Here is a 25062-nt window from a genome sequence, read left to right as displayed (position 1 = left end):
AACCAATTAAAAGCAGCTAAGAAGTGTTGAAGGGATGGTTCTTATAACAGGCAAACCTGAAGTTCATTCTGCTTGTCCTGTGGACACTTCCGCATAATGTCAACAGTCTAGAAAACAAAACACAGCTGTCAAGATTATCAAGTGCTTTCTCAGAATTAGCATCCAGAAGTTACAAAGCTTTGTGATAACACAACTAATGAAGTAAACCTGGCTTGAAAATTAAGTACTTGTTCATAGATTTTTAATTATTAAAAGGCACTGCTTGGAGTTCCCAGTCTTAGGGCTTGTTGAATTGCCTCTGCTGAAGAGAATAGTATTTATCAAAATTCAGATATCTATAGGTGGGTAAATTTACATCTCATTCTTTGGTTTGATCCCACGGATCAACCTGTTTTTGTGCCAGTACCATGTGGGTTTTATCACTGTTGCTCCATAGTACAGCTTGAAATCAGGGATGGTGATACCTCTGGAAGTTCTTTTTTTTTTTTTTAGTTTTTCAAGACAGGGTTTCTCTGTGTTATCTTGGCAGTTCTAGGCTCGCTTTGTAGACTAGGCTGGCCTCGAACTCACAGCAATTCACCTGCCTCTGCCTCTCGAGTGCTGGGATTAAAGGCGTGCGCCACCACACCTGGCTTGGAAGTTCATTTATTGTATAAGATAGCTTTAGCTATCCTGGTTTTTTTGTTTTTCCATATGAAGTTGAGTAGTGTTCTTCCAAGGTCTGTAAAGAATTATGTTGGAATTTCGATGGGGATTGCATTGAATCTGTAGATTGCTTTTAGTAAAATGGCTATTTGTACTATGTTAATCCTACCAATCCATGAGCATAGGAGATGTTTTCATGTTCTGATAGCTTCTTTAATTTTTTTCTCTAAAGACTTGAAGTTATTGTCATACAGGTCTTTCATTTGCTTACTTAGAGTTGTACCAAGATATTTTATGTTATTTGTGGCTCTGGTGAGGTGTGTTGTTTCCCTCATTTCATTTGTTATTCGTATATGGGAGGGCTACTGATTGTTTTTTAAAGTTAATCTTGTGTCCAGCCATTTCCCTGGAGGTGTTTATCAGCTGTAGTGGTTCCCTGATAGAATTTTTGGTGTCACTTATGAATACTATCATATCATTCCCTTGATCTCCTTAAATTGTCTTATTGCTCCAGCTAGAACTTCAGGTACTATATTGGATAGATATGGAGAAAGTAGACATCCTTGTCTTGTTCCTGATTTAAGTGGCCTTGCTTTGAGTTTCTCTCCATTTAATTTGATGTTGGCTATAGGCTTGCTGTAAATTGCCTTTATTATGTTTAGGTGTGCTCCTTGTAGCCCTATTCTCTCCAAGACTTTTATCATGAAGAGGTGTTGGGTTTTGTCAAAGGCTTCTTTGGCATTTAATGAAATAATCATATGGATGTTTTTCTTTTGGTTTGTTTATATGGTGGGTTCTATGGGTAGATCTATGGGTAGATCTTCCTATGTTGAACCACCCTGAATCTCTGGGAAGAAGACCACGTGGTCATGGTGGATGATCTTTTTGATGTGTTCTTGGATTTGGCTTGCATGTGTTTTATTGGGTATTTTTGCACTAATGATCATAAGGGAAATTGGTCTGAAATTCTCTCTTTGTTGATTAATTGTGTTTGGGTAACAGGGTGACTGTGGCCTCACAAAATGAATTTGGCAATGTTCTTTCTGTTTCTATTCTTTGGAATAATTTTAGGACTATTGGTGTTAGCTCTTCTTTGGAAGTCTGGTAGAATTTTGAGCTAAAACCATCTGCTCCTGGGTGTTTTTTTTGGGGGGGGGCAGGGTGTAGGGGGGCAGGGAAAGATTTTTAGTGACTGCTTTTACTTTTTTTTTTTTTAAAGGAGTTATAGGTCTATTTAAATTGTTGATCTGAACTTGATTTAACTTTGGAAAGTGGTATCTATCAAGAACATTGTCCATTTCTTTTATATTTCCAATTTTGTGGAGTACAGATTTTGAAGTAAAACCTAATAATTCTTTGGATTTCCTCAGTGTCTGTTGTTATGTCCCCATTTTTGTTTCTGGTTTTTCTTGATTTAGATATTCTCTCCTGCCTTTTAGTTTGTTTGGAAAATGGTTTGTCAGTCTTGTTGATTTTTCTCAAAGAACCAACTCTTTGTTTCATCGATTCTTTGAATTGTTCTCTTTGCTTCTATCTTATTGATTTCAGCCCTCATTTTGATTATTTCCTGTCATCTAGTACTCGTTGGGTGTGTTTGCTTCTTTTTGTTCTAGAGCTTTCAGGTGCGCTGTTAAGTTGCTAGTATGAGATCTCTCCAATTTCTCTTTTCCACTTAGTGCTATGAGCTTTCCTCTTAGCACTGCTTTTACTGTGTCCCATAAGTTTGGGTATGTTGTGCATTCATTTTAATTGAATTCTAGGAAGTCTTTTTTAAAAATTTTTATTAATTTATTCATATTACATCTCAATGGTTATCCCCTCTCGTATCCTCCCATTCCTCCCTCCCTTCCATTTTCCCCCTACTCCCTTCCCCTATGACTGTGACTGAGGGGGACTTCCTCTCCCTGTATATGCTCATAGGGCATCAAGTCTCTTCTTGGTAGCCTGCTTTGCTTTCTCTGAGTGCCACCAGTTCTCCCCATTAAGGGGACTTGGTCAAATATGAGGCACCAGAGTACGTGTGAAAGTCAGACCCCACTCTCCACTCAACTGTGGAGAATGTCCTGTCCATTGGCTAGATCTGGGTAGGGGTTTGAAGTTTACGGCCTGTATTGTCCTTGGCTGGTGCCATAGTTTGAGCGGGACCCCTGGGCCCAAATCTGCCTATCATAATGTTCTTCTTGTAGGTTTCTAGGATCCTCTGGATCCTTCAACTTTGCCATTCTCCCATGCTTCTCTCATCTAGAGTCCCAATAGGATGTCCTCCCCTCTGTCCCAGTTTCCTGGTTAGTGAAGACTTTCATGGTACGTGCCCCTTGGGCTAATATGACTCTTTCTGCTTCTGGGTGGGACACTTAGGCTGTTTCCATGTTCTGGCTATTATGAATAAGGCTGCTATGAACATGGTTGAGCAAATTTTCTTCTTGTGTGCTGGAGCATCTTCTGGGTATATTCCAAGGAGTGGAATAGCTGGGTCTTGCAGAAGCCCTATTCCCATTTTTCTGAGATAGCACCAGATAGATTTCCAAAGTGGCTGTACTAGTTTGCATTCCCACCAGCAATGAAGGATTGTTCCTCTCTCCCCACATCCTCACCAGCATGTGGTGTCACTTGAATTTTTGATCTTAGCCATTCTGATGGGTGTAAGATGGAATCTCAGAGTTGTTTTGATTTGCATTTCCCTGATGACTAAGGAGGTTGAGCATTTCTTTAAGTGTTTCTCAGCCATTTGATATTCCTCTGTTGAAAATTCTCTGTTTAGTTCCAAGCCCCATTTCTCAATTGGGTTATTTGGTTTGGTGATGTTTAATTTCTTGAGTTCTTTATACATTTTGGATATTAGACCTTTGTCAGATGTAGGGTTGGTGAAGATCTTTTCCCAGTCTGTAGGCTTTCGCTTTGTTCTCTTAACAGTGTCACCTGCCTTACAGAAGCTTCTCAGCCTCATGAGGTCCCATTTATTAATTGTTGACCTCAAGGCCTGAGCTGTTGGTGTTCTGTTCAGGAAGTTATCTCCTGTGCCAATGTGTTCCAGGCTCTTCCCCACTTTTTCTTCTATCTGACTTAGTGTCTCTGGTTTTATGTTGAGGTCTTTGATCTACTTGGATTTAAGTTTTGTGCAAGATGACAAATATGGGTCCAGTTGCATTTTTTTACACATAGACATCCAGTTAGACCAGCACCATTTGTTGAAGATTCTATCCTTTTTCCATTGAATGGATTTGGCTTCTTTGTCAAAAATCAAGTGACCATATGTGTATGGATTCATATCTGGGTCTTTGATTCGATTCCACTGATCCACCAGCCTGTTGCTGTGCCAGTACCATGCTGTTTTAATTACTGTTGCTTTATAGTACAGCTTGAGATGGGGTATGGAGATTCCTCCGGAGGATCTTTTATTGTACAAGACTGTTTTAGCTATTCTGGGGTATTCTAGGAAGTCTTTAATCTCTTTCTTTATTTCTGCCTTGACCCAGTAGTTATTCAGTAGAGAGTTGTTCAGCTTTCATGGATTTGAAGGCTTTCTGCTGTTTCTATTATTATTAAAACTGTTTTTATCTGCAGTGGTCTGATAGGATACAGGGGGTTATTTCAGTTTTCTTGTATCTGTTGAGTCTTGCCTTGTGACCAAGTATGTGGTCAGTTTTGGAGAATGTTCTGTGAGGTGCTGAGAAGGTGGCATATTCTTTAGTATTTGTATGAAATATTCTGTAGATACCTGTTAAGGTCTATTTGGTTCATAAATCAGTTCCTGCCTTGATTTCTCTGTTTAGTTTTTGTCTGAATGACCCGTCCACTTGTGAGAGTGGCATGTTGAAGTCTCCCATTATCAAAATGTGTGAGTTTTGATGTATGATTTAAACTTTGAAATGTTTCTTTTACAAATATGGGTGCCCTTGTGGTTGGAGCATAAATGTGAAGAATTGAGATGTCATCTTATTGGACTTTTCCTTTCATGAGTATGAATTTTCCTTCCCTGTCTCTTTTGATTAATTTTGGCTCAAGTCTGCTTTGTTAGATATTAGAATGGCTACGTCAGCTTGCTTCTTGTGCCCATTTGCTTGGAAAATCTTTTTCCAAGCTTTTACTCTGAGGTAATGTCTATCTTGGATGTTGATGTGTGTTTGGTTTCTTTTCCTTTCCTTTCCCTCCCCCTTTTCTTTCTGTCTTTTGTTTTGTTTTTTTCCAGATAGGATTACTCTATTGTACCCTTGGATATCCTGGACTCACTTTGTAGACCAGGATGGCCTCAAAATCACTCATAATGATCTGTCTACCTCTGTCTCCCTGAGTGCTGGAATTAGTCATTTGCCACCACGCCTGACTGAGGTGTGTTTCTTGTATTCAGCAGAAGGATGAATCCTGTTTTGCATATATTTTGTTAGCCTGTGTTCTTTTATTAGGGAATTGAGTCCATTGATACTGAGAGATATCAGCAAACAGTGATTTTTAATCTTGTTATTTTGTTGTTGGTAGTAGTAGGCATGTGTGTGTGTGTGTGTGTGTGTGTGTGTGTGTGTGTGTGTGTGTGTATGTTTGCTTGCTTTCTTGCTTTGGTTTTTCTGGTTGAGATTATTTATTTTCTGTGTTTTTATGGGTATAATTAATTTCTATGGGTTGATGTTTTCCCTGTAGTACTTTCTGTAGGTCTGTCTGGATTTGTAGATAGATAATGTTTAAATTTTGCGCTCATGGAATATTTTGTTTTCTTCATCTATAGTGATTGAAAGTTTCACTGGGTATAGTAGTCTGGACTGGCTTCTGTGGTCCCTTAGAGTCTTGCAAGACATCTGTCCAGCCCTTTATGGTTTTTAGAGTCTCTATTGAGAAGTCAGGTTAATTCTAATAGGTCTGCTTTTATATGCTACCTGTTATTTTTTTCATTGTTGCTTTATTATTCTTTTTTTGTTCTGTATGCTTAGTGTTTTGATTATTATGAGGAAAGGGGAATTTTTCTTTCTGGTCTAATCTACTTGGTGTTCTGTAAGCTTCTTGTACTTTTATAGACATCTCCTTTAGATCAGGAAACTTCTCCTATGATTTTGTTCAAAATATTTTCTGGGCCTTTGAGCTGAGAATCTTCTTCTTTTACCATTATCTTTTAGGGTTGGTCTTTTCATAGTGTCTCATATTTCCTGGATGTTTTGTGTCAGGAGCTTTTTAGGTTTAACATTTTCTTAGACAAATGCATCAGTTGCTTGTATCTTTTATAGCACCTCTAGTATTCTGTTGGTCACGCTTGTGTCTGTACTTTCTGTTCATGTACCTACATCTTCCATCTTCAGTATTTGCTCAGTTTTTTTATTTTCTTCATTGTTTCTTTTCCCACTTTCAGGTCTTAAATGGTTTTATTTCTTTCTTTCACTTTTTTTTTGTGTTTTCTGGCTTTCTTTTTCTTTCTTTCTTTGTTTCTTTTTCTTTTTTCTTTTCTTTTCTTTTTTTTTTTTTGGTTTTTCAAGACAGGTTTCTTTGTGTAGCTTTGGCTGTCCTGGACTCACTTTGTAGACCAGGCTGGCCCTCCAACTCATAGAGATCCACCTGCCTCTGCCTCCTGAGTGCTGGGATTAAAGGTGTGTGCCACCATTGCCCAGCTTGGCTTTCTTTAACAGGTTTATTTCATTTCCTCTTTATGAACCTCTATTATCCCTGGGCATGGTGGCACATGTCCTTAATCCTAGTAGTTGGGAGGTAGATGGATCGCTGTGAGTTTAAGGCCAGCCTGCTCTACAAAGTGAGTTCTAGGACACCCAAGGATACACAGAGAAACCATGTCTTGAAAAAGAAAACAAAACAAAAAACCTCTATTATCATAAATTTGCTTGTAAGGTTGCTTTCTTGTGCTTCATCTGCATTGGAATATTCAGGGTTTGCTGTTAGAGGACAGCTGGGTTCTGGTTGTGCCATATTTCCCTGCCTGTTGTTGATTGTGTTCTTATACCGGTGTTTAGTTATCTAGATTTGGGATGAGTATAGGTTTAGGTGCTTTTTCTGAATTTGTTTTTGTAGGGTGGTTGTTTTATTCCTTGGTTTCTGTTTTATCTAAAGTGTTCTGGTCTTTGTGGTCTGTATTTCTGGTGGTTGGTGTGACCTCTGGTCCAGCAGGGAATCTCTTCAGAGTTCGAGACTGGACTTCTGGCAGCTAGTTTGGACTTTTGTTCATGGGTGTGTGTGTCTCTGTTCTTCTCACTGGTGTGGTCTAGACCGGTTCTGACGGGCATGGCTTGCACTTGAACAGTGTATATCTGCCTGTGTACTGGTGTGTGTGTGTGGGTATGACCATAGGGATGCAGAGTGAGGTGGAAAGTGGTGTCAGCTGGGTGGGTCATTGGGATCTGAACTGAGGGTATGGGAGAGTTCCAAGGGCAGGTGGGGCTCTTACCTGTTCTGAGTGGTGTGGCCTGCATCCGAGCAGCAGATCTAGCATTGCATTCTTACACATAGAAGAATTACAAAGAAAGGTTTTAAAAAAATTACTCTTAGAAAAATTTATGGAATAGTGTTAGTTATTACAGACAGGTTGTATACAAGTATATGCCATTTTATTATATTATTTTGTTAGGGAAAAGTACACATATATGTATATATTTTTAGACACATATATTCATACATACACACACACACGTACATACGTTTCAAATAGCATGATTGTTCAGATGACAGGTTTTTTTCCAGATGCCTTTTTAAGTCTGTAAGACATTAATAGGGCAATGTTATACCACATGTAATGAAACTTTTAAAAAGTTAAAAACAATTTTATGTGTATGAATTATGCCTGCATGTATGTCCATGCACCACATGCGTACAGTGGCTTTGAAGACTAGAAGAGGGTACTGGGTCCCCAGAAATGGAATAACAGATGGTTGGGAGCCATCATGTTGGTGCTGGGACTCATACCTGAGTCTTTTATTCATTTTTAATTTAACTTAATTTAATTTTTTAAAGGTTTATTTATTTAGCTAGGAGTGATGGCACACATCTTTAATCCCAGCACTTGGGAGGCAGAGGCAAGCAGATTGATATACGTTCCAGGCCAGCCTGGTCTACAGAGTGAGTCCAGGACAGCCAAGGCTAACAGAGAGAAAACCCTGTCTTGAAAAACAAACACAAACAAACAAAAAGGTTTATTTATTTATTATTATACATGAGTGCTCTGATTGTATATACACCTGCAGGCCAGAAGAGGGCATCAGATCACATTATAGATGGTTGTGAGCTACCATGTGGTTGCTGGGAATTGAACTCAGGACTTTTGAAAGAGCAGTCAATGCTCTTAAGCTCTAAACCATCTCTCCAGCCCCACCTAAGTCTTTTAGAAGAACAGCTGCTACTCTTAACAGTGGAACCATTTCATCCCCATAATGAAACTACTTACAGAAAGTAGGATCTCCAAAGGCTCATCACAATCAGGTTCTAGTTTGTTAGTAGCTAAGGGAACTAGAGAAAAACATTAGCAAGTCCAGTGCAGTATGAAATGATCCCATCATTTGTATCAGTTAGTATAGCTGCATGGATGGGAGGAATTTTCTTGTTAGCTTTCCATAATTTACTATCTCTGAGTTGTTTCTTGTTCTCATTCAGGGTATTGGCATGGAACTGCCTTGCATTTCTATGTGCCCAGGGGGTTATCTCAACCTATTTATCCTGACCCAGAGCCCAGGGAAAGCAGGGCTGTGCTCTGGCCTCCTGTGCCCATTGCTCAGGCTGGCTCTGGTTGCAGCTGCTGTATTGTCAGCTGTACTTAGCTGCTGAGAAAGCCCTGGGTGAGCAACAGCTGTTAGCTGGCTGTTTTGAATGCATTGACTTTATATGTCTTTCATTATGTAAACATTTTTATATTATATGAAGTTCAGATACATAGTTAATATAATTCTGAAAGTCATATAGATACATAGGGTATCATTTAAAGATAGTTGCCTACAAAGCTGTTATTTCAAAGACACAAAGAGATACTTAAATGAATTTCAGTTTTGCTAAGGTAATTTCCTAAGAGCCCAAGTCTGAAACATTAAAACAAAACAAAACCTTGTCTTTTTTTGTTTTTCAAGACAAAAGTTTTTGTGTAGCCCCAGCTCCCCTAGAACTCACTATGTAGACCAGGCTGGCCTTAAACTGGCAGATCTGCTTGCCTCAGCCTCCCGAGTGCTGTGATTAAAGGCACGCGCCACCACTGCCTGGCCAAAATTTTGTCTTTTAAGTTAGACATAAATTGTCATTAGAGCAGAACAGTAGTCATATATAAGTTTTAAAATGTCATAAGATGGCATGTAGCTATTTAGGGCCACAGGCTGCCTTATATTTTTCTCATGTCTCTAACAGACAATTTAAAAATAACCATCCATATTTTCAGAGCCAAGAAAGTGAACAGTCAAGTTTCTCAGCATCCTCATGATTCTGAACTGTTGATAACATGGTTAGTGGATGACTAGAAAAGAAAACCCAATTTTTGAATTTATTTTGGGTGTCTGTTCCTTAAATTTTGATTTCTTGAAGACTTGAACTAATCTAATTTTTAAACTCATGAGTATTTTTAAGACTTTTACAAATATCAAAATGTTAAAAAGGAACCTATGCTTACATGAACATGGGGGTTGGAGGGGATGGGGGAAGGACAGATGGCAAAAGCTGCCCAAGCTGCCCAAGCTGCCCAGGCCTCCCAGACACCACTATGGAGAACAAATGTGTGATGGAGAGGTGGGAATGATGGAAGGGAGGAGTGCTGTATGTGCTATGGAGAGAGGCCAAGTGGGAGCTGTGAGGATGGTGACGGGTGTGAGAAAGGGCTGTGGTTGACAGTGGAACATGTCTTTTCCCAGTGGGATTGGCAAGGTGGTGTGCAGCAGTCTGGAGCTTGTGCAGGCACAGACTCAGATGCCCAAGATGTTTCACTTCTTGAACTAGACATCCTCAAAGGATTGCTGCGGCCAGTGATTCTGCTGAGGGCTTGTGTGGGTTTGTGGTCTTGATGCTGCCAGGCCCATGTAACACCATGTGATTGTCCGTCTATTTGTGGTCTGAGGCCATGTTGATGGGGGGGGGGGGAGGCATGCTGCCACAGAGAACTGTCTGGGTCTCTGGTCCTACTGCAGCCAGGATCTGTGTTGATATCTGTGCCCCATGTCACCACCAAAGGCCATGTAGATATCTGTGGCCTGCACCAACTGGATTTGTTTGCTCTTGTTTTGTTGAGAAGCCGCAATTGCTGTGGGTATGTGGATATATGGAAGGACTGGGATGTAAGTGTGGTGAGGTGTAGGATGTGAAATTCCACAGAATTAATAAAAATATTATTGCGAAAAATGTTTTTAAAAGCTACTGTTTTTTCCTGTAATAATAACCAGGAGCTTGTAATTGAATGATATTTTTAAATAGTTTAGCAAAGTGAAAGCCTACAAAACTAGTTGAATAGTCAACTTATAATTTCTACTGAAATCGCTTAAATCAAACATACAATGAGATAAGAATTCAAGATACACAAGTACAGTAACATTTTCAAACCAATTTACAGGTCAAAATACTAAAATGTCAAGTCTTAGGGAAGAGTGATTGAAAAGAAGATTGTATAAACCACAGACACAGATGTACAGAAATTAGATTTTGTGAAAGCTTTTGCCTTTCTTTTCCTAAGATACTTCATACCTACCTATGTAAACTTGAGCTGGACAGTGCATTCAATTCTAGTCATTAGGACATTTCTTTAAAAAAGACTAGGCAAAAAGGAAGGGTGAGTGGACTGGTGCTGTTTCTTAGCAGTATCTATGGTTCTGTTTAAGTGTATAACAGACAAATTTAAGTTAAAACTGCACATTTTAAAATCAAAGCATAGGACACAGGTTAATAAAGATAAATGTTAATTCTAGAAGTGTTTTACCATTAAAAATATTAGTTCCTTCTTAGAAAGAGTTTACATGGAGCTCATCTAACACCCTAAGCACAGAATCATCACAGAAGGGAGAAGACGCAATATTGCAATTTTAAATATGTAAAATAGCAATCTACTACAATACTGGATTTTCCAACAAGTTTCATATACCTAGGAAATTTGAACAAAGGGGAATATGAAGGAAATGGTTAGGTAAAGATGGCCAGGGCTGCTGCCCTAATGCCTTTATTACAAGAATGAGGTTCTTTATTAAAAAACAAACATGAAAAAATAAGTTCTCAAATTGAATTGATGTTGAAACTGTTATATGCTGCTAATAGCAGTAAATATGCATATGTAAAACAAAAAGGTGAACAAAATCTCCAGTAGCATTTTCTTCATTGCATATGTCAAGAGTTACATAGCATATCTATAAGACCATTCTGTCTACAGATATAAATATGGAGTTTAATAGTCCAACAAACAGAGACCCTAAATTCAATGTCTTTTTGTGAGCTACTGGTTTTCTCTTTTCCCCTAACAGCTGCCACGAAGTGTTTTTATATAGGAGGATGTTCACACCGCTCAGGAATAATAATTTTGCCACAATGTGTGTAACTTTCTGATGAAATGATATTAACCTTTCACAATATATTGACTATGTTAAAGAGGCTTACACATTAAAACAAGAATTATTAAATAATGGAGAGTTTATAAGGAAAATTCAGTGTTTAACTCAGTGACTCTGATTGTGAATATTTAAAAAATACTAACTGATATGTTTATCCTTGCTTTTCTAGTGATATGCAGCTTTCGAGGATCTGTACCTCAAGGACTGGTCTTAGAAATAGGAGAAACAGTTCAGATTCTTGAGAAATGTGAAGGTAAGTATGGGCCTATAAAACACATAAATAGTGCTCAGTTACTGTTAAGGTTATGCTAATAGATTTTAAAGCAATCCTTGTGAAGCCATTATCAACCGTATTAAATACTGTTATAAAATCTTTGCTAATTTATATTCAACACAAAGGTGTAAATTTTTGGCCTTAATGTAGTAACAGACATTCCTGGCCATCAGAATATTAATTTAACATATTATGTCAAATGATCATTTTTAATTTCCTGTAAATCTGTTTGTACTTATCTGCATTTGAGTGAATTGTTATTGGTTCATCTTTGTTTTTCTGTCAGATTGACTAGGTATCTTTAGCTGTTGTAAGATCAAATATATGCTCCAGTGAAGTCTGATTCCATTACTTTCCTTTTCTCTTATATATGTCCCATTTTTACCATGACATTTATACATTCTGAAAATATACTTTTCAAAATTCTGCAATAAAATCAAGTTAGAAGCCAGGCGGTGGTGGTGCACGCCTTTAATCCTAGCACTCCAGAGGCAGAGGCAGAGGCAGAGGCAGGCAGATAGATCTTGTGAGTTTGAGGTCAGCCTGGTCTACAGAGTGAGGTCCAGGACAGCCAGGGCTACACAGAGAAATGCTGTCTCTAAATACCAAACAACAACAACAACAAAAAAATCAAGTTAGAAATTATACAGAATCAAAGCATTAGCAAAAAATTGGGGTTCAGGGAAGATAGCTCAGATGTAAAGGTACCTACAGCTCACACAAGAAGGTCTGAGTTTGGACCTCCAGTGCCATATCTGGAATGCTAGCACTAGGGTCTCAGACAAGCAGATCACTGTAGCCAGCCGGTTTAGCTGAATCTCTCAGCTCCAGGCTCAGTCTCAAATATAAGATGGTGGCGGCTCAGTGGTTAGGAACACGCACTGTGCTTTCAGAGGACTCAAGTTCTATTCCCAACACTCACATAAGGAGGCTGACCTGTAACTCTAGCTTTAGTGGGACCCGGCATGCTTGGCCTCCGTGGGCACCTACATTCTCATGCATATTCACACGCATACAAGTGAAAAAAGAATGAGTGGTGAGTGATTGACAGCAACACCCTACATCAGCCCTGGCCTCCACATGCATACGCACACAGTACATACAGCCACTTGTACCAGTGTACCTGCATGAACATTTGTGCACACATGATTGCACACACATGCCATACACACAAACACATATTCAAAACCAAGTAAGCAAACAAGCAACCGTGCCCCCCCCAAAAAAGAATAAAATTGATGTAATTGGAAATAACTTCAACAGCGTAGTCTATCCTTTCAGTACGACTAGAAGTCCCTTTAAATGATACAAAGGAGAGGAGCTGCTGTGTTGTGGGCATGTGGTAGTGACGCTCTGATCCAGTTGGTTTGTTGCTATGCGGGCTTATAAATTTAACCTAACATGACTGTGGAAACATATAAATTTTCTAAAAATATTTTTAAATTAGATTTAAAAAAAAAGCTTATGTATATAAATGTCTTACCTTCCTGTTCTCCTAGTATCCCCAGAGGTCAAAAGAAGGCCTTGAATCCCTTGAAACTAGAGTTATAGATATTTGTGAGCCACAGAACTAAACTCAGATCTTCTACAATAGCAACAAGTGTTATTTACTGCCGTCTCTCCAGCCCCTGGAAACAAACAAGTTTAGTAGTATGCTTTGCTGGAAAATTATCTCCAACGCAGTGCTCATTTTAAATATTCTTAGAAATCAACATTTTTTCACATTGTGATCAAAATACAGTTTTTGAAAGAATAACCAAGAAAAAAAATCATAGAACTAAATTAAACATAACAAATTAGGAGTTATGAAACATAGTGGAGAAAGTTCTAAGAGGAAACTTTATAGTTATTAAAGTGCCTCACTAGCAGCAGCAGCAGCAACCACCACCACCATCACCACCACCACCACCACCACCACCACCACCACCACCATCACCACCACCACCACCAAGACATCAACCAAATAAATTCTCAGGGTCTCAGAAAAATAAACCCAGAAAAAATGCAAAGAAAAAAGGCGGGGAGCTGAAGAGACGGTTGTGTGGTCGAGAACATTTACTACTCTTGCAGAGGATCAGACTTGAATTTCTCTCTCTTTTTGAAAATATAATAAGGTTTATACAAGATAAAATTTATTTATATTTAGGTGAACTTTCTCAGTTGGACTTGGTGTGATTCAGTGGCAGTTTTCCCACCCAACACATTCAAGGCATTTGGGTCTCACCCCTAGCACTATACAGAAGAAAATAAATAGTGACAACTACATCATAAAAACAAACATGATATGGAAATGAAGTAATAACTAATTTAAAACAAGAACCCTTACAGCACCAATAAGAATAGCAAAGAAAGGGACAATAAACAATGAACTAAATAGTAAAAAAGATGAAATATTTCAAAAAGTAGTAAAAAAAATAAAGAGGGGAACAAGAGAAAAAATCTGAAGAATAAGAGAAAAAGAAAAAAGTAAGAAATTTTAAAGAAGAAAAGAGAAAAGATATGTGTGTATGTGTTCAAGCTAAGCAGATATAACAAAAAATCTTAGTAGAAATAAAATTACATGAATTAAAGTAAAAGTCTCCTGTCTGCCAACATTAGTTACATGGAAGGGATGGATTCTCTTAACTTGTGCTAAACAGATGCTCTTTCAGTTATTTCTCAGCTGTGTGCCTCTTGGAGAGAACCTAGGCCATAGATGGCTCTCTTCAGTGCTTAACACTGCTACTTCTGTATTAGTTACTTTTCTTGTTGCTGTGATGAAATACTTGACAAAACCAGTCTATAGAAGAAGAGTTTATTTTGGCTAACAGTTTGAGGTCAGTTCATCCTAGAGGGAGGCCATGGCCATAGGAGCATGAGGTTGCATTTGCAACCTGAAAGCATGGGATGAGTGCTCTATTGGCTTTCTTCCTTTTATTCAGTCCAAGACCCTATAGAATGGTTTTTACCAACATTTAGGGTATGTCTTCATTCTTTACCCATTTTTGGAGATATTCTCATAGACATGCCAATTGGTCTGTTTCCATGGTGATTGTAAATTCAATAAAATTGACAGTAAAGAGTAATCATCACATTGTAATGGTTGGTTACTAGAGCCATGTATGACATTTCTGTTATCTTGCAAATAGGAGATAGGGCACTATCCTGCTCTCCTAGCAATTTGCCCTAGTATTTGTTTGTTTGTTTGTTTGTTCACATTCATATAACACAGTCTGACACTACAAGCCTATCTGATCCTGGCACCTTTGATGACGCCTGCTGGGGACAGATAGGGTGATGCTATGGGTTAACTATCTTCCACAGTAAAATGGGGAGGGCAGTATAATGGCAACTTCTTCACACATTACTACTCCATAGACTCTGCTGTTTCTAGACTTAGCTCCTACACTTAGTCATATTTGATCACTTGTTGCCCTACTTTATAGTCTGGGGGCGAAAGCAACCTTTGTTCCCTTGTATACCACAGATGCATTTACTTCTACATAGTCTACATATCAGTGTCTTTTGCTTTTTTTTTTTTTTCAGAATTTTTTTCTTATAGGCAAAGTAGCTTGCAAGGCAGATACCTTAGTCACTTATTCAGTAAATTGATACTTGCTGTGGGCTAGAGATAGGAACATACAGAGATTTCTGACTTCAAACTAAAAGTCTCAGACGAGACCTTCTCAAGATGACTAACTCCCTGAGGACCAGTGATGTGACACTTACCGTAATGTCTGATGACCTGAGTTCGATTTTTCAGAACCCATGAAGTAGGAGAGACTTGACTTACACACACACACACACACACACACACACACACTCTCCTTCCCTCCCTCTCTCTCTCTTTCTCTCTCTTACTCTCTCTCCCTCTCCCCTCCTCCACCCCCACAGACATATATACTAAGCTTGCATGTGTGTGTGTGTTCAGAAAATGTCTCCCTTTTGTCTATAAGATATTTTGGGAAGTGAGTATATACCATTTGAGTCTCTCTGCTTCTGGGTTAGCTCACTCATTATGATCATTTCTAGTTCAATCCATTTGTCCACAAATTTTGGGAATTCCTTGTTTTTAATAGCTGAGTAGTATTCCTTAGTGTAAATGTACCACAGTTTCTTTATCCATTCTTCTACTGAGGGACACGTAGGCTGTTTCCATGTTCTGGCTATTATGAATAAGGCTGCTATGAACATGGTTGAGCAAATTTTCTTGTTGTGTGCTGGAGCATCTTCTTTACCTACCAGGAAAGTGGGATAGAGGTGAGAACATCCTATTGAGACTCTAGGTGAGAAAAATATAGGGGATAGAGAAGTAGGTAGATCAGAGGGTCCTAGAAACCTACAAGAGGAACATTATGATGGGTGGATCTGAGCCCAGGGGTTCTGTTTGATCTAAGGCACCAACCAAGGACAAAACACGCAGTCATCATCAAACCCCTACCCAGATCTAGCCAAGGGACAGAACATTCTCCATAGTTAAGTGGAGACTGGGGACTGACTTTCACACGATCTCTGATGCCCCATATTTGGCCATGTCCCTTTGTTGGGGAGGCCCAATGGCACTCGGAGGAAGGATAGCGGACTACCAAGAAGAGACTTGATACCCTAGCACCATATTTAGGGGAAGGAGGTCCCCCTCAGTCACAGTCATAGGGAAGGGGGATTGGGGTGAAAGTGGGAGGGAGGGAGGAATGGGAGGATGCATGGGATGGGATAGAAAATGAGATGCAATATGAATTATTTTATTTTTCAATAAAAATGTGTTAAAAAAAAGATATTTTGGGAAGAGGGGAAATCTACCCAATCTGGAATGGCACACAGATTCCCAGATCTATTGCTTTTTTAGACTGGTTCATGATTTATAAGCTATTTTGACTTTGACTCTGTCATGTGCTTCTGTAGGTTTTTCACTTGATTCCAGTTTCTACTGTAGCCATAAGGTTATTGTGTAATTAAAATGCTGATTTCTGTACCCTCGATATCTGGTTGCAATCCTTGTTCTGAGACTCTCTTGTCTCATGTTGTATACTGTTCCCCAATTTTCCCCTGTCAGCAAAGAGGCTTGGCAGCTAGTGTCTGTCTGAGCAAGGGAGAGAACAGGGCTGGACTTCCTGCCAGCCAGAGGAGTAATTGGAGGGGAAGTAGGATTCAGCCATGGGAGAGGTCCAAATACATCAGAAGGGGCTGAGGCAGGAAAGCTACAAAGTGCAAGTATCTCTGGAATGTTTGCTGGGAAGGAACCTGATTAGCTTAGAGGGTTAAGAGTCGAGTAATAACTACTCAGTTATTGTTTTTGAAGCTTATTATTAAACACATATTAAAGAATCTCAACTATTGTGTGATAGCCAGGTTAAGAGAGAAACTGAGAAACAAACTCAGTTTTATAAAAAATAATTGCAACATTTACTTAACACTTCTGCCTTCTAATTCTCTTATTATTTTTGGACTTAGCTGTATGTTCTTGTATTACCTATAGTCTTAAAATTGATGCTGGCTGTTCTATAAGAGTGTTTCTATTATCAAGTTGGAGAGAATAAATCTGTTTTCTTTTTTGAATTATATTGTAGATACAATTTCACACAAGTTTAGTAGTCTTTTTTATTATTTATTTATTTATTTATAATTTTTTGAGACAGGGTTTCTCTGTGTAGCCGTGGCTGTCCTGGACTCGCTTTGTAGACCAGGCTGGCCTCAAACTCACAGAGATCCTCCTGCCTCTACCTCCCAAGTGCTGGGATTAAAGGTGTACACCACCACGCCCGACAGTAGTCTTTTTTTAAAAGTAGTATTGAAGAAATGAGTAAGCCAATGTTAAAAAATAGTTCTTTTATGGCTGAGCAGTGGTGGTGCACGCCTTTAATCCTAGCACCCAGGAAGCAGAGGCAGGCGGATCTCTTGAGTTCAAGGCCAGTCTAGTCTATAGAGTGAGTTCCAGGACAGCCAGGGCTACATAGAGAAACCCTGTTTTGAAACAAAACAAAACAAAAAAGTCTGTACTTTTTCCTGAAGCTTGAAGATAGCTTCTGTTGGGCAGAGGAGGATTTAATTTGTTTTGTAGTTTTGTGTGTATATTTGAAACCAAATTTATTAGAGTTTCAAAATGACATTGATAATCTCTCATGTGTCTCATGGAATTGAATGGCTTCTGGCAACTCAACATGATAGATATTCTTTGTGTTTAGACATCTGAGCTACTTACTGTTGTCTCGTCTAATATTGGATATGCCCTTGACTTTGCTATTGTCTCGTCTAGTATTTCCGTTGGATATGCCCTTGACTTTGTGGAGGTGATAGTGAGGTGGGTCATGAGAAACCAGAATTTTGTATATAGCTTATTATGGGTGATTTAGTGCAGTGAGCATGACCTCGCTAGCCCTCAAGTTTTCTTTCTGTAAAGTAATTAAAATTGGTACTTGTAGTTATTCTGGGCATGTGAGGCTGCTTCCAGAGCAGCATAGCTAATGGGGAAGACTCATCCTGGATGTGAGTGCTACCATTCTGTGGTAGTATTATTAAATTTTGTTTAGGGCTCTCTAGAATAACTACTTTCAAGACAGTAATGACTCATTTGGAAGCATATTCTCAGATTTTGAATGCATATTTAGTTATTGCTGATTACCAACTTTTATAGTTATAGGTCATAAATAGCAGTAAATTATGTGAATAAATATACAAGATTATTCTTTAGGCTTTTCAGTGAAAATAGTGGAAAGATAATTTTGAAAGTCAGCCTTTCGAATAATTATGTTTCCACTTTTTGGGGCTGAATTCTGCTAAAATTTTCTTAGTTTTATAATTGATTGGCACTTTCTTGCCTATTATTAGTTACATAATTGGAAACTACACCAAGAATTTTCCAGGCTATGCATATTTTTATTGACATACCAAATTAAGAAAGTAGTTTTTAAAGATTGTAGGATTTGTGTTTGGCCCTCAAATTCACAGTTGGTTTCTTACATGATATTTAGAATGTGCACTCAGTCCAATCTGTCCTTCACAAACAAACAATTAAAATTCTTTTTTATCATTATTTGTGTGTGCAGGCATGTGTGCCATGGTGCATGTATGGAGGTCAGAAGACAATGTTGTGGAATTGGTTCTTTTTTTTCATCTTTACTTGGTGCTGAGGATTGAACTCAGGTCACCAGGCTTGCGCAGCAAGTGTTTTCACCTGCTGAGCCATCTTACCAGCCAGCATGATTTTAAAAAAATTAAATCAGACTAATTTAAATTATGGGATGGATAAGAGAGTGTACTTGCTTTTTATGTATCTTTTGCTTGTCTGTGATCTCCTACAAAGGTATTTGTTACTCTAGTTAAGGACCAATAAGTTTGGATTCTTTTACTTTTGTCAGTGAAAAATGTGTTACATCTTTGAAATAAAAGGCTTGAAATTTCATGTCAAAGCATATACCTCTTCGAGCTGCAGTTGGTACTTTTGATATGACTTGCTTGATTTGCACCTGGTTTGGCTGCTGATTGTTGACTGTCACATGGCATGGTCTGTATAGAGGCTCCATTCTTTGAGTTAACACTGCTCACATTGTTCTGTAGCCTCTGTATCAGCAACAGTTGGAGTGGTACTTTTTGCCTCTTTGGGGTTGGCTTCACTTGCATTGGGGGACTAGCAAGTTCATTTTACAAATCTCAACAGTAACACATATTTACCAAAGTGATATTCATCAGTGTCTGAGATAATAGATGGTAAAACTTCTAGCACAGAATGTGGCACAAGCCTAAGTCATTACCACTTTACCCCCTCATCATTACCATGTTATGCATGTGTTTAAATGTTATGCCTTTCACATAAATTAATCTCTTATTTATACCAAGACTATTTTTCAAATAGATTTTTATTAGTATTTACCTTATTTGTTTGCTTATTTAATATAACATAATTAAAATGAAATAAATAAAACAAACAATTTTCAAGTTGATTTGAAGTGACTTTAAGTTAATATGAAGTGTTTGGTGTGACTAATGACCAATGTAAATCTCACAGCTCTCACTTTATTTTCACATCAGGTAGTTGCTGAGAACTTAATTGATGTAATCACAGTTGCAAACTATTGTGTGTCCTCCTTTTATGGAAACTGTCTAGTGTTCTCAGTTTCTTCTCTTGGACATTAATGACATTTAAACAGTCTATAATATTTTTATGAATTTATTACCTTTGAAAGTATTGTAAATCCAGGTCTTCTAAAACTCATGGTTTGTTTTTTTCTTTTCAGCCTAACACAGTTATTTTTGTTTAAGAAGAGCTTCCTATAATATTTTCCTTTTCTTTGGGAGCCAATTACTTAAGCAGAATGTGCTGTGGTTAACCTTACCACATAGGAGATCTCTAGCATATACAGAGATGTAATTTAGCAGAGAAGGGAAAATTGGCCATAAATGTGGGCAGCATCATTTCTCAGGTTGGGGCCTGGGAGTGAAAAGAGAAAAAGAAGGGAGGTATCTTGAGTACTGGCATGTGTCTTTCTTTGTTGCCTTATTTTAGAGGTAGTGTGGCCAGCTGTCTTGTGTCTGCTCAGTGGACTGTCTCTTCAAACCATGAGCAAAACCAATCCTCCCATAAGTTGCTTTGTCAGGTACTCTGTCACAGTACAATAAAAGTAACCATTACACTCATAATTTTAAAATCCCTAGTATAAGAGAGGAATTAATATTTATATGCCAGAAATTTAGTTTTATTTCATACCTTAATTTTGTGTGTGTGTGACTTCTTCCTTAGATCATGGGCATGAAAAGCCCCTGAATATGGATGCCTATTTTTATTTTTTCATTTGAAATTATTTATTCATTTTACATCTGATTGCAGCCTCCTCTCTCCTCCCAAGTTCCCCTCCTTGCATGACCCTCTCCTCATTCTCCCTTCTCCTCTTCCAGAGAAGGGGGAGGTTCCCCATGGGTACCAACCCACCCTGGCACATTAAGTCATTACAGAACTAGGTACGTCCTCTCCCATTGAAGAAACTAGGTGGTCCAGTTAGGAGAACTGGATACAAAGAGAGCATCAGAATCAGAGAGGGCTCCCATTCCTGTTTTTGGGGAGATGCACATGAAGACCAAGCTGTGCATCTGCTACATATGTGCAGGGGGCTTAGGACCAGTCCATGTATGTAGGTCTCTGCATCTGTTCCCATCAGCTGCTGGGTGAAGCCTCTCAGAGGAGTTATGCTGGGCTCCTGTCTACAAGCATAGCAGAGTAACATTAATAGTTTCAGGGATTGGTTCTCTCTCATGCGATTGGTCTCAAGTCCCTGCATATCTTGTTCCTGCACATCTTGTCAGCAGGACAAATTTTGGGTTAAAAGTTTTGTAGGCAGAAGTCCTGCCTGGCTACAAGCTCCATATCCCCTGCTGCTAGCAGTCTCTGCTAGGGCGACCCCTATAGACTTCCTTGGGCCTCCCCTATCCCAGAGATGCTGCCCATCTCTGATTTCACTTTCTTACCTGGCTCTCTCTCCCTTGCTCTTCCTACTCCTATCCCTAACTCCCCTCCCCATTCCCTCTCCTATCCAGCTCCTTCCTTCCCTCCATCTCCAGTGCCTATTTTATTGCTTTTTCTGAGTGAGATTCAAGCACCCTCCCTTGAGCCCTCCTTGTAACTTAGCTTCTTTGGGTCTGTGGATTGTAGCATGGCCATCCTGTACTTTATGGCTAATACCACCTTATAATCAGTACATACCATACATGTCCTTTTGGGCTTGGGTTATCTCACTCGGGTGATTTTTTTCCTAGTTCTATCCATTTTCCAGTATATTTTAGGATGTTTTTGTTTTTAATAGCTGACTAGTAGTTAATTGTGTAAATGTACTACATTTTCTTTATTCATTCTTTGGTTGAGGGACATCTGGGTTTTCAGTTTCTGGGTATTAAGAATAAAGCTGCTATGTACATAGTTGAGTAAGTGTCCTTGTAGCATGGTGGGGCATCTTTTGGGTATGTGTCCAGAAGTGGTATAGCTAGATCTTGAGGTAGAACTATTCCAAATCTTTTGAGAAACTGCCAGATTGATTTCCACAGTGGTTATACAAGTTTGCACTCCCACCAGCAATAGAAGACTACTCATTGTTCTCCACAACCATGCCAACATGTGCTGTTGCTTGAGGTTTTGATCATAGCCAAACTGACAGGTGTAAGATGGAACTTCAGGGTTGTTTTGATCTGCATTTCCCCTCCCCTAGACCTCTGCCCTATTTCCCTCCCCTAGACCTCTGACAGAAGGGGACCTCCTCCCCCACCATATGACCACAGCCTATCAGATCTCATCCAGATAGCTTGCTTCCTCTTCCTCTGTGTACCCACTGGGCCAGGATTGTTTTAGCTATACTGGTTTTTTTGTTTTTCCATATGAAGTTGAAAATTGTTCTTTCAAGGTCTGTAAAGAATTGTGTTGATAGTTTGATGGGAATTGCATTGAATCTATAGATTGCTTTTGAGAAGATGCCATTTTCACTATGTTAAGCCTACCAATCCATGAGCATGGGAGATCTTTCCATCTTCTGAAATCTTTTCAATTTATTTCTTCAGAGACTTGAATTTCTTGTCATACAGGTCTTTCACTTGCTTGGTTAGAGTTACACCAAGATATTTTCCATTATTTGTGGCTATTGTGAAGGGTGTTGTTTCCCTAATTTCTTTCTCAGCCCATTTATCATTTGTATAAAGTAGGCTACTGATTTTTTTAACTTAATTTTGTATCTTGCTTCTTTGCTGAAGTGTTTGTCAGCTGTAGGAGTTCTCTGGTAGGATTTTGGGGGTCACTTATGTATACTATCATATCATGTGTGAATAGCAATACTTTGACTTCTTCCTTTTCAATTTGTATACTCTTGATCTCCTTCAGTTGTCTTATGGCTCTGGCTAGGACTTCAAGTACTATATTGAAGAGCTACAGAGACAGTGGACATCCTTGTCTTGTCCCTGATTTTAGTGGAACTGCTCTAAGTTTCTCTCCATTTAATTTGATGTTGGTTATGGAATTGATGTATATTGCCTTTATTATTTTTAGGTATGCACCTTGTCCCCTTGGCCTCTCCAAGACTTTTAACATGAAAGGGTGTTGCCTCTTTCAGCATCTAATGAGATGATAATGTGTTCCCCCCCTTTTTGGTTTCTTTATATAGCAGCTTACATTGATGGATTTTTGTATATTAAGTCATCCCTGCATTCCTGGGGTGAAGCCTACTTGATCATGATGGATGATTTTTTTCTTTTTTAAAGATTTATTTATTTATTATTTATTATGTATACAGTACTCTGCCTGCATGTACACCAGCGGACCAGAAGAGGGCATCAGATCACATTGTAGATAGTTGTGAGTCACCATGTGGTTGCTGAGAGTTGAACTCAGAACCTCTGGAAGAGCAGTCAGTGTTCTTAACCTCTGAGCCATCTCTCCAGCCCCGGATGATTTTTTTAATGTGTTCTTTGATTTGGTTTACAAGTATTTTATTGAGTATTTTTGCATCAATTTTCATAAGGGAATTTGGTCTGAAATTATCTTTCTTTGTTGGATCTTTGTGTGGTTTAGGTATCAGGGTGACTGTGGCCTCATAGAATGAGTTGGGCAATGTTCCTTTTTCTATTTTGTGGAATAGTTTGAGGGGTATTGGTATTAGCTCTTCTTTGAAAGTCTGGCAGAATTCTGCACTGAAACCATCTATCCCTAGGCTTTTTTTTTTTTTTTTTGCTTGGGAGGATTTAATGACTGCTCTATTTCTTTAGGGATTATAGAACTATTTAAATTGTTTACTGGATCTTGACTTAACTTTGGTAGGTGGAATCTTTCAAGAAAATAATCTAGTTCATTTTGATTTTCTAATTTTGTGGTGCACAGGCTTTTGAAGTCGGACCTAATGATTTGGATTTCTTAGTGTCTGTTGTAATGTCCCCCTTTTCCTTTTTGATTTTGTTAACATGTATACTTTCTCTGTGACTTTTGGTTAGTTTGGTTAAGAGTTTCCTTATCTTGTTGATTTTTCTCAAAGAACCAGCTCTTGGTTTTATTGATTCTTTGTATTGTTCTCTTTGCTTCTAATTTATTAATTTCAGCCCTGAGTTTGATTATTTCTTGCCTTCTACTCCTCTTAGATGTGTTTGCTTCTTTTTGTTCTAGAGCTTTCAGTTGTGCTGTTAAGATATCTCTTCGATTTCTTTATGAAGGCACTTAGTACAATGAACTTTCCTCTTAGCACTGCCTTTATTGTATCCTATAAGTTGGGGTATGTTGTGCCTTCATTTTCACTGAATTTTTAGCAAGTCTTTAATTTTTTTCTTCCCTCACCCATTGGTCATTGAATAGAGAGTTTTTGTTTAGTTTCTATGGGTTTGTAGGCTTTCTATTGTTTCTTTTGTTGTTGAAGTCCAGCTTTAATCTATGGTGATCTGATAAGATACTCTGGGTTATTTCAATTTTCTTGTATTAGTTGAGGCTTGCTTTTTGACTGGATCAATTTTGGAGAAGGTTCTGTAAGATGCTGAGAAGAAGGTATATACTTTTGTGTTTGGATAAAAGTTCTGTAGATATGTTAGGTCCATTTGACTCAGGGATATTAGTTTCATTATTTCTTTGCTTACTTAATGTCTTGATTACCTGTCCATTGGTGAGAGCAGGGTGTTGAAATCTCCCATTATTAATGTGTGGGGTTCAATGTGTGATTTAAGATTTAGTAATGCATCTGTTTACAATGTGGGTGCTCTTGTATTTGGGACATAAATGTTCAGATTTCAGGTGTCCTCTTGGTGGATTTTTCCTTTGATGAGTATGAAGTGTCCTTCCCTATCTTTTGATTAATTTTGGTTGAAAGTCTATTAGATATTAGAATGGTTATACCAGCTTGTCCTTGTGTCTGTTTGCTTGGAAAGCCTTTTTCCAGCCCTTTACTCTGAGGTAGTATCTACCTTTGTTGCTGAGATGTGTTTCTTGTATGCAGCAGAATGATAGATCCTGTTTTGGCATCCATTCTGATAGCCTTTGTCTCTTTATTGGGGAATTGTGTTCTTTGATGTTGAGAGATATTAATGACCAATGATTGCTAGTTCCTGTTATTTTGATGTTGTTGTTGGTGGTGTGTGTGTGTGTGTGCGCGCGCGTGCGCGCGCTTGCGCTTCTTTTGGTTTTGCTGAAATGGCGTTATTTCCTGTGTGTACTTGGGTGTAGTTAACCTCTTTGGGTTGAGTTTTCCTTCTACTATATTCTGTAGGGATGGATTTGTGTATAGATATTGTCTAAATTTGGTTTTGTCATGGAATATCTCGTTTTCTCCATTTATGGTAATTGAAAGTTTTGCTGGGTATAGTAGTCTGGGTTGACATATGTGGTCTCTTAGGGTCTGAAAGACATCTATCTGTCCAGGCCCTTCTGGCTTTTAGAGTCTGTGTTGAGAAGTCAAGTATAATTCTGATAGGCCTGCCTTTATATCTTATTTGGCCTTTTCCTTTCACAGCTTTTAATATTCTTTCTTTGTTCTGTATATTTTGTGTTTTGTTTATTATGTGGTGGGAGGATTTTCTTTTCTGGTCCATCAATTTGGTAAACTTCTTATATGTTTATAGGCAGCCCTTTCTTTAGTTTGGGTACATTTTCTTCTATGTTGTTGTTGAAAATATTTTCTAGTCCTTGGAGCCAGGAATCTTTTCTTTCTTCTAGTCCTATTATTCTTAGAT

At 38.5% G+C, this 25062-nt stretch overlaps 1 protein-coding gene across 1 annotated transcript in view; it reads left to right on the top strand.

Moving 5' to 3' along the window:
* Dock3 (dedicator of cytokinesis 3) overlaps positions 1–25062 on the top strand; it is a 328616-nt gene that overhangs the window by 25989 nt on the left and 277565 nt on the right. The window contains exon 2 of the mRNA XM_051140503.1: positions 11305–11388. Within this exon, the coding sequence (XP_050996460.1) occupies positions 11305–11388 (84 nt within the window). The remainder of the gene's footprint in view (positions 1–11304; positions 11389–25062) is intronic.

This window comes from Acomys russatus, chromosome 32 (assembly GCF_903995435.1).
Source record: "Acomys russatus chromosome 32, mAcoRus1.1, whole genome shotgun sequence".
NCBI classification, from domain to species: Eukaryota; Metazoa; Chordata; class Mammalia; order Rodentia; family Muridae; genus Acomys; species Acomys russatus.
Note: the sequence above shows the minus strand (reverse complement) of the source record. Positions and strands in the feature narration are given on the sequence as shown.